General features: G+C 37.1%; 1 protein-coding gene across 1 annotated transcript in view; it reads right to left on the reverse strand.

Moving 5' to 3' along the window:
- Positions 1-10582, reverse strand: part of klhl24a (kelch-like family member 24a) — a 30777-nt gene that overhangs the window by 15233 nt on the left and 4962 nt on the right. Inside the window, exons 3-4 of the mRNA XM_073849316.1 lie at positions 10337-10452; positions 8295-8479 (exon numbers count right to left, since the gene is read on the reverse strand). Of these exons, the coding sequence (XP_073705417.1) occupies positions 8295-8479; positions 10337-10452 (301 nt within the window). The remainder of the gene's footprint in view (positions 1-8294; positions 8480-10336; positions 10453-10582) is intronic.

The raw sequence follows: 10582 nt of genomic DNA on the forward strand, positions 1-10582 counted from the left end.
CACTATACAGCTATCAACCACTAGCAGTCAAATATTTCAACTTCGCAAATCCACAAACGGGTTATTAATTCTCGCTTTGAAACAACACCATGTCTGTAATTACACAAACCACAGTGCTTCACCTCTGTTCTTGTTAAACAGAAATGCTCCCTCTGATCTGAATGTCCTTTCTTGTTGTCATCCATGTTTATCTAAGCGCTGTTCTATTCTGCGCCACTTCACATTTCAGCCAAATGGCTGGTTATCATCCAAACAGCAGGTTTGAGACAAGCTCTGACACTCCTTCTCTCCCACACACACGCTTCCAAACACCTGGGAGCAGGCTGTTCCACTTTAACTCTGTTTACAGACTTAGATAATGGTCTGAGACGTTCTCAAATAGCATATGAGGCCCTTCTTCCCTCTTAGTGGCATCAAAGTCCCTTCAAGGTAGGTCAGTGCATGAGATGGCCATCTTGGTAACGCCTTTATTGAGCTATTTTCGTTGCAGGAAACATTGGCATCATAAATTTAGCCTTTTAGCTCATATGCATGAGTGTTGAGGTAAACAACCTTAAAATAACAGTCTTTTTTAACTGAAAGGCAGGGGAAAAGGAAAAAAGGGAAGCTCAAAGAAGGAAAAAGAGGAGGTAGAAAAGAAAGGAGGAAGTACAAGAGGCACAACAAGAACTTCAGTGCTCATAAACTCCATTAGCGGATTAGTTGAGCAACTGTCGGGTAAACAAAGGCAGATTCAAAATCTGTAATTAAAGAGGATGTTCTTGCTTTGTCCTCTAATGCAGAGTAAACATAATAAAGTCTGGCTCCAGTCCTTTTAGTTCGCTCTTCTTTCATAAATATCCCCTGACAAAGGCCTTTGTGACATTCATTCAGACTGAAGACCAGACAAACCAGCATTTAAAATGGAGTCCGTCTCCAGCTGACACTTCACATGTTGTCACTAAAGCTCGTTTAAAGCAGACACTTTCAATACCGGATGCAAAACCTATGGGTGAACAGAAAAGATAGTCATTAACAGAGACATTGCATGACACATGCTGACGGGATGTAGCTTCAAATCTATTTTGGAATGTTTTAGAAGCATAAGAGTAAAGAAACCTAATCATTTTGGCTTCTATTATTGACAAAACTTTACTTAATATCCTAATGAGTCTTGGCATAAATGAAAAATCTATCATTTTAACCTATACAATGTATTTTTGGCTTTTGCTAAAAAATATTCCCGTGCTACTTAAGACTGGTATTTTGGTCCAGGTCACATATGACAGCTTAAAATAATCATTCTCAACATTCATAAACTTTATAACAAAACCATTGCAAAAGCCAGTGGTAAATTGTGGCCTAAGCAATATAGTCAATAAGAAAGCCTCATATAAAATAAATTAAAAACAATTTGATTCCTTTCTCATTCCTTTCCTTATCTCTTTAATCTAACATTTTTAGTTCAGTTGAGTTTATTTTTCTACTTTTGCAATGCATTATGCAATGGCATGAATGGGCCAGATGTGATTTATGTTTAGTGACGGCCCTTTTCATTAGCCTCCTAAAATGGGCAGCTGTGAACAGGAAGCGCCATATTAGTGTACGTTCATTTAAAATGTCAAGTTGTAAAACATATGTCCTCTTGGTCAGGTTTGGATGGAATGATTTATGGTTTCTCTAACAAAGGGAAGGCATATGGAGTGGTTTCTAGAAACATTGCATGCGTCTTTTTGCTGCTGACTCAGATCTACTGCCTCAGGGAGGAATTGCCAACCAATTATGTCTTCCGTCATATTTCAACACTGAAATAAAACAAGTTAACCCGCTCTGGTCACAGCACTAGAAACTAAAATAAAGGCACACATCTAAATGAAAGTCTTTTACATTTTTAAATCTTTAAATTCAGTCCAGACATTTCTCTATTTGATGTCATAGCAAACATAGGCCTAACATAGGCCTACACTTTCTTCTGTGTAGCACAAAAGATGATGTTGCGAAATATCAATGTCTTTTGTCCACACAATGAAAGTCAACAAAATCCAATGTTGTTTTGGTAGAAGAAAGAAAGTCATACAGGTCTGATCAACATATAGGTAAATGAATGACAACAGCTTTCAGTTTTAGGCTCTGCTGAAGAATTGCACACACAGGGTTCCAAGGAAAGATTACGTGTAATTTAATACGTTAATAATATGAGAGCTTTCCGAGGTAGTCACTTTGGTGTAGGGTGTGATATACCGGTAGACAATGATTAACTGGTTGAAATTTGTCAGTTGGTAGAGATTTTGGACTATTGTCTGCATCATGGTTACACGTGACGTTGTTGTGCTACGTGGTCACAAAAGCATATCATTTGCAAAAGCAAGCAAATCAATAATGCAATCAGCAGTGAGAGAGAACTCTTTTTGATATATGTGACCCTGGACCACAAAACCAGTCTTAAGTCGCTGGGATATGTTTGTAGCAATAGCCAAAAATACATTGCATGGGTCAAAATTATTGATTTTTCTTTTATGCCAAAAATCATTAGAAAATTAAATAAAGATCATGTTCCATGAAAATTTTTTGTAAAATTCCTACTGTAAAGGTATCAAAATGTAATTTTTGATTAGTAATATGCATTGTTAAGAACCTAATTTGGACAACTTTAAAGGTGATTTTCTCAGGATTTTGATTTTTTTGCACCCTCAGATTCCAGATTTTCAAATAGATGTATTTCGGCCAAATATTGTCCTATCCTAACAAACCATACATAAATAGAAAGCTTATTTACTGAGCTTTCATATTCTATATACATCTCGGTTTTGTAAAATTTAACCTTATGACTGGTTTTGTGGTCCAGGGTCACATATGTGCATGCTGTCAGAGTTACTTTTTGCTGCTTTATTGGCCTTGAGCGGTTAAATACGATACTTGTACATGTCAAAATGCAGAGTTTGCAAGTATCCTCATAAACACAGTAATTTAGGCCTTAAGTTAATGCAAACAGCTGAGAAAGAAAACACTTGTAACAGTATATTGAATCTGGGCAGCTCTTAAAGTTATAGCAGTCAGTATAGCAGTATAACAGTCATTAATGTTAAACAACAGAGAAAATCACTCTCACTGCTCTTGACTATTACTATTACACAGTGAATAATATGCAGTGTTTTTATACATTTGACTATACAATGTAGTTTGTAGCATTTCTTAGTTATTTGTTGCACTACTGTTTTTTTTTTTTGTCCTATTGCATGTAATTAGTTTCTTATTCTTAAGTCGCTGACTGTTTACTTGTCTTCAGTGACCTTGATTTTTTTTTGTGATACTGACACGACACTGGTGACAAGAATTATGAAATTTCTATGGCATCAAAAATGTTGATTTCATAAAAAACATATTTAAAGTAAAAATAACTACAGTGCCTTGTGAAAGTATTCTTTTTTCACATTCAACTGCTTTAAATTACATTTCCCCCACATTAATCTACATTTCACACACCATAATGGCCAAAAAAAAAACAAAAAAAAAAACTTTTTAGCTTCTTTGCAAATTTATTAAAAATAAATAACTTGAGCTCAGGAGAATTCAAACTACTTCTAGATGTTACTAGACTTAGAGTGAAGTTACCTGTGGCAAATTCATTTGAATGGGTATGATTTGGGAAGGCACAGACATCTTAATAAAAGGTTTAATAGCTGAAAATGCATATCAAAGCAAAAATCAAGCCCCGAGTTAAACAAAACTGCCTGTATGGCTTAGAAATAGGATTCCATCAAGCCACACATCTGAAAAAGAGTTCAGAAAAAAATCTGCTGCATTGAGGTTCACAGAAGCATGTAGTCTCCGTTGCCCTTAATGGAAGAAGTTTAAAACAACCACAACTCTTCCTAGAGCTGGCTTTCTGGCCAAACTGAGCAATTGATGGAGAAGGACCTTGGGCTAGAGTGGTGACCAAGAACCTGATGGTCACTCTAGTTGAGATCCATGATCATATATGCAGATGGGAGAAACTTACAGAAGGACAAACATCACTGTAACACTCCACCAATCTGGGCTTCATGGTGGTGTGGCAAAACTCAATCCTCATATGAAAACACACTTGGGATTTGCAAAAAAGTTTCTAAAGGACCCTCAGACTGTGAGAAACAAGATTCTGTCTGATGAACCACAATTCAAAGTAATGTAAAACAGTTTAACATAAGGCAGCAACATAACAAAATGTGCAAAAAATGAAGGCACTGCATATCGTGATAGTATAAGGTTTTGGACATCGCCCACTCCGACTATGGTGTATTTCAAGTCACTTTATTTATACAGTGCCTTGCAAAAGTATTCATACTCCATTTTTTTCACATTGTTTTGTTGCAGCATCATGTTAAACTGCTTTAAATAACTTTTTTTCCCACATCAATCTACATCTCATACACCATAATGACAAAGCACAAAACAGGTTTGTATCAACTTTGCAAATTTATTAGTCCTGAGGTCAAGATAACTGCCTGTAGAGCTCAGTGGCAGACTTGCATTAAGGCAATGATCTAGGGAAGAGTTCAGAAAAAAAATCTGCTGCATTGAAGGTTCACAGAAGCATGTAGCCTCCATTATCCATAATGGAAGATGACCGGAACAACTAGGACTCTAGAAAATGTTTGCCAGCCCCCATTCAAGCTGACAGAGCTTGAGAGGTGAAAAGGTGAGGCAAAGAATGACAGATAATTGCCAAATGCAGATGAGCAAAGCTTGTCACATCATACCCAAAAAGACTTGAGGCTGTAAAGGTGCTTCAATTATGTACTGTACGGGTATGAATACTTATGCAATGTACTTATTTCAGTGTTTTATTTTTAATAAATTTGTAAAATTTGCAAATCTGGTTTTTGCCTTGTCATTATTATGGTGTATGGAGTGTAAATTGATGTGGGGAAAAACTCATTTAAAGCAGGTTAACATAATGCTGCAACAAAATCTGTACATGCTTTTGATTTAATTAGTATGCAATGATTAGAAAGCAGTTTAATAAACTGCAAATGCGTGACTGTTCTGTTGATTTCATTAAATAAATAGATAGTGTAAAATAGAGTTCTTAAATTTGTGAAGTTCGCATGGAATGACTGATCTAGCAAGCTGTGCACTTCCATCCTACAGTGGAGATTTTTGTTATTCTTGAAAGAAATCCAAGAGTAATGTTTATCAAAGACAGCTGAACCACCAAGCCTGTAGGATATGACTTTTGACAGAAGAGAGGGACAGATTTAGTAAGAGGCCTCTGAACTTGATGTTGGAGGCTGGCCAACTGCACGTGCACACGAGGACAGCATCGAGAAGTGCGTGTTTACAAGTATGCGTTAGAGACAAAGAGAAGGGGCAATCCTGACACGTGAGAACATGAGTGCGAAAACAACTCTATTCATGGAAATCAGACACACAAAACTCTCCTTACCACATCTTATTTTTAAAGCACTAAACAATGGCTCTAGAAGGAGAAGAATAAGAATTATACAGTTCAGAATTCCTTATTATAGCATCCAGCTTGTTTAAACAAAAACACACGTGACCTAAAATAATTTAGGTCAAGCTTAAATGCATGAAATGTCAGAGTTACAAAAAGTTCTCAAATGCATGACCTGTATATATAGCCAGTGACCCTGGAATGACGTGATGCAATAAGCTTATCAACACCTGCAGCCAAAAACTGCAGATCGTTCTTGGAACTATTCTAAAACTCTTGCCGCAAATACTCTCCCGAGATGCCGCTCGCCTGTGCCAGTAAGAGTTTAAAATGTCCTATGAGCTCAGCCAATAGATTGCTAGAGTTTGCCAGTGAGAACAGCCCTTGACACACTGGCTGGTCATAGAGGCAGCTGTTGTTTCCGATTTTCCTCAAATTATAAACAGCTGTTCCAGAAATGTCCTCACAAACAAGGCATTCGCTAAAAGCCCTTAACCCGCTACAGAAAACCTTGGACTAATTTGTCCAACTCATCTACACAACAACAGAATTTGTTAAAGGGATAGTTCACTAAAAAAAAAAAAAAAAAAAAAAAAATCTGTTATTAATTGCTCACCCTCATGTCGTTCAAAACACATAAAATCATTATCTTTGTAAGACAAATGAAGATATTTTTGATCAAATCCGAGAGCTTTCTGACCCTGCATAGACAGCAATGCAACTGACATGTTCAAGGCCAAGAAAGGCAGTAAGCGCATCATTAAAATAGTCCATGTGACATCAGTGGTTCAACCTTAATTTCATTACAACGTTTCATTTTATCTACAATACTGTTTGTGTGCAAAGAAAAAAAAAATAATGTGAATGTGTGGTGGAGAATAATGTGGAAGAGCGGAAATTGTTAAAGTCGTTTTTTAGTTGTCTTTGCCCACAAAAATAATTCTCGTAGCTTCATAATATTATGGTTGAACCAAAGATGTCACATGGACTATTTCAAAGACTATATATAGGAAGCACTGTTGCCAAGTCCAGGGTTTTCCGGTGAATTTGGGCTACTTGAACACTGTTGCCACGGGTTGTAGTGACCCCAATAACATGATATTTAGCCCCCTGGAATGGGAATTTTACCAGGGAAATCTGACCAAAAAAAATGTGTATTTTACCCCAGGAACGTGATTTTTACCAGAGGACCCCCATCCAAAATGCTATTGGGCTAGTTTTGAGTAGCAATTGGGCAACCCTAATAGGAAGACTGTGCATTCTATTACTTATGAATGGGAGAAAGAGCAGCGCCAAATATTTAGAAGCCCCGTCATCTAAATGAAAGTTTTAATTTAATTTTTGGGTGAACTATCCTTTTAACATTATTCAACCTATCAGGTGGCATAAGTCAGATTACTTAGAAAGGTTATAGCACACCTTTTTTCCCACACTTCACACTGAAATTCTTCAAATGTTTTGGAGGTAAAATGAAACAAACAATTCAGTGAGAAAAAAAAAATTTATTAATCCCCTGCTGATTTTGTAACTTTGCCAAAAGAAATTATCAGCCTATATTTCAATGGTAGGATTTTTTGAACAGTAAGAGACAGAATAACAACCAAAAATCCAGAAAAACACATTTCAAAAAAAGTTATAAATTGATTTGCATTTAATGAGTGAAATAAGTATTTGACCCCTTCACAAAACACAACTTGGCAAAACCCTTGTTGGCAATCACAGAGGTCAGACATTTCTTGTAGTTGGCCATCAGGTTTGATGGCCCTACCGGTACATGCCCCCATCCACCATCCCTTTGATGCAGTGTAGTTGTTTTTTATGTTTGACGGTGGGGATGGTGTTCTTGGGGTCATAGGCAGCATTCCTCCTCCTCCAAACATGAGATTAACAGTTATTTTGTGTTTCTTCCATTTGCAAATATTTGCACCAACTGTTGTCACCTTCTCACCAAACTGCTTGGTGATGGTTTTGTAGTCCATACCAGCCTTGTGTAGGTCTACAATCCTGTCCCTGACATCCTTGAACAGCTCTTTGGTCAGAGTTTGGAATCTGATTGATTGCTTCTGAGGACAGGTGTCTTTTATACAGGTAGCAAACTGAAACTCTTAAAGGGAGTGCTCCTAATCTTAACTCGTGACCCTTATAAAAGACACCTGGGAGCCAGAGATCTCGCTGATTGATAGGGGATCAAATATTTATTTCACTCATTAAAATGCAAATCAATTTATACCTATTTTGAAATGCTTGTTTCTGGATTTTTTTTGGTTGTTATTCGTCTGTCATTGTTAAAATGAAGCTACCATTAAAATTATAGACTGTTCTTGCAGTCTTTCTTTCTTTGTCAGTGGGCAAATGTACAAAATCAGCAGGGGATCAAAAAATGTTTTTCCCCACTGTATTCTACCATGATTCATATGTGAACTTTTTATTAGATGTCATTAATGTTACAGGCAGACATGAGGACTCCTCCTTTACGTGTAAATCTGGGTGAATCGACTTTCATAGGAAGTTCCACATGCCTGTGCCAACAACACAGATCAAAAGAGTGTCTGTTTGGATTCCTCACAACTAGCTTCTTTCTGATCAGCCACATAGACCAAGTACAAGACACAACAGCACCCAAAGCACAGCAAATATCACCATGTCCTAACCACACTTCGTTGGTTTCAAGTCCCAAATCATTTTTCTGTCTGCTCTTAAAATAAAAACACAGTATTATATAACAAAATCACAACCGATTAGAAAATAAAGGGTGTTTCTTATACAGCTATGATGAGGACTTTGGACCAGTGAGGTTTTACTGTGGGTGGGGCTACTCAAAAACACAATGCAAAATATCTTGCACTTTATTCTTTGTCTCATAGGAATAAAAGGGTCTAACCTGACACAATGATATCATTGCGGAGGGCGCACACTGCATACTCAGACTTCGTGTATTCGGGGTGTTTAGCAAGAGATGTCCACTCTCCCGTTACAGGCTCGTAACATTCTGTGTACGGTAGATTGAAACCCCCCATTCGCTCACAGCCTCCCACCACTACAATGACTTCAGAGAAACCAGTAGACCTGCAGACAGAGATAAAAAAAAAAAAAACAATATCAGATAAGCATGGGCTTTGAAGTGGTGACATCATCAGAAAGTGGTTAAGCTTCATTCCTGCTAAGGTACAATGAGCTTCCGCTATGATTCATTAGATGAATTCTCTTCTTAGACACTGTTACAAGGTAAGAGACCCACATAATATAAATGCTCATTTGTGATGCAAAAAAACAATAATAATAAAATATTGAGAAAATCACCATTAAAGATGTCCAAATTAAGTTCTTAGCAATGCATCTTACTAATCAAAATTATAAGTTTTGATATATTTACAGTAGGACATTTATTATCTAGATTTTTACTTAATATAATACTGTTTTCGGCATAAAAGAAAAGTCGATCATTTTGACCCATACAATGTATTTTTGGCCATTGCTGCAAATATACTTGTGCTACTTAATACTGGTTTTGTGGTGCAGGGTCACATTTATCAAAAGCGCATGCTAAGCTTATTTCATTTATATTATATACCAATCAAAAACCTTAAACCAGAGGCTATTGACACAACAGTTTTACGAATTCTTACACTATGTTACGATGTTTACTTTGAGGACCCGGCAGAGCCTTTTATGTCCTGTACAGTGAATGTGTGTGCAATGTGCATTTCTAGTTTGGGTTTTGGCTGTATTATTTCATCACTAAGTCATTTTGAAATATGACTTTTAATAAAGTCACAGTGGTTATATGGCTTTCTCTCTGCCAGCACAGAGTCTGAAAGCAAGCTCATACACTTTCAACCCCCAATACAAGATACTGACTCCAAACACAGATAACGCCTCCAGAACACAGATACTGCTTCTAAATAAAGATAGAGACCCCATATTAGGATACTGACTCTAAATACAGAAACTCCATATCAAGACGCTGCCTCCAAGTACATATTACACCTCCCACATCTGACTCCTATAAAGATATTACCCTAAAAATATGTTTCCCAGAATAAATACTGCCTCCAGAACAAGACACTAAACAAAGACATGTTTTCTAATTCTGAGGCTTCTTTTAAATGGATACCTTTTATAAACAGAAGTACTTAATTGATCTCTTCACTACCATATCAGTCGAGTGAGTGTGTAGAAATTGACAATTTTTTTCTTCTGGAGAAAACGTGAGTGGTGTCTGCCCGTGCAAAAGTCACCACCACAATGTCAGAATGTTGTTATGAAGTTGCTGAAGTGTTTTGAGTGGTTGTTAGAGTGGTAGGTGATATTTTGGTCTCAAGAAATGGCATCCATCTTGCAGTGCAAGTATATTTTTTTGACTTCCAGGTAATCATAAATGTGACAGCTAAGAAGTAATGGCAGATATCTCTTAAGCTGCACTATTTGAGCAAGCATTCGCATAAGTAAGAGTTGAAAAAAATGGAGATGAATTATGCACTGTTATTACGGTTTAAGCTCCAAGTATCCACCTCTTTCTTCAACGCGGAAGTAAGCCTATGGTTGAAACTTCTGGTTCATTAGCCGCTATAGGGGAAATGCCGAGAATATTGCAAATTTGCAATACGAGCCATTTTGTACAGCTAAAAATAGATGGATGCAGTTGAGACTGAAAGCCAAACCCATAAAATTAACAAATAACTGCACCCATTCTTACAGGAAGAAAAAAGGTGGATATCTTTTCGAATAAAGGTGCGTTTAAGAATGGTGTAATCCTCAAAATTTCAACACAGTCCATTGAAAACCCGTTTGCCAGTTTCACTTTCTCTGTAATCCGTCTAATTTTAGTCCCTCACAAGAAGACATTTTGCCATTTCATAAGCAAAATGTGATTTTAAGAGCAAATCATCTTATCGGCCAATTTAAGGTCACATGTTTATGTACCTGCGGGGTCTGGTTCGTGGCGACATCATCTCATTGCCGAGTATGTGATAGCGACGTGCTTCGTGCAGCAGCTGGTAACATTCTGGAGCATTCTGGATCAGTTTATCGCCCTCCACCTGAAAAATACAATCACATTTTTAATGCTTGACCTTAATCTGGCTCCCTTATATCTGCCTTCCGGCATAGTCCAGCTATCTTGTTTAATAATCTTGTTACATTGCAACAATAAGGAAAGAGCTTTGACTT

The sequence above is a fragment of the Garra rufa genome, chromosome 10, assembly GCF_049309525.1.
Source record: "Garra rufa chromosome 10, GarRuf1.0, whole genome shotgun sequence".
Taxonomy (NCBI): Eukaryota; Metazoa; Chordata; class Actinopteri; order Cypriniformes; family Cyprinidae; genus Garra; species Garra rufa.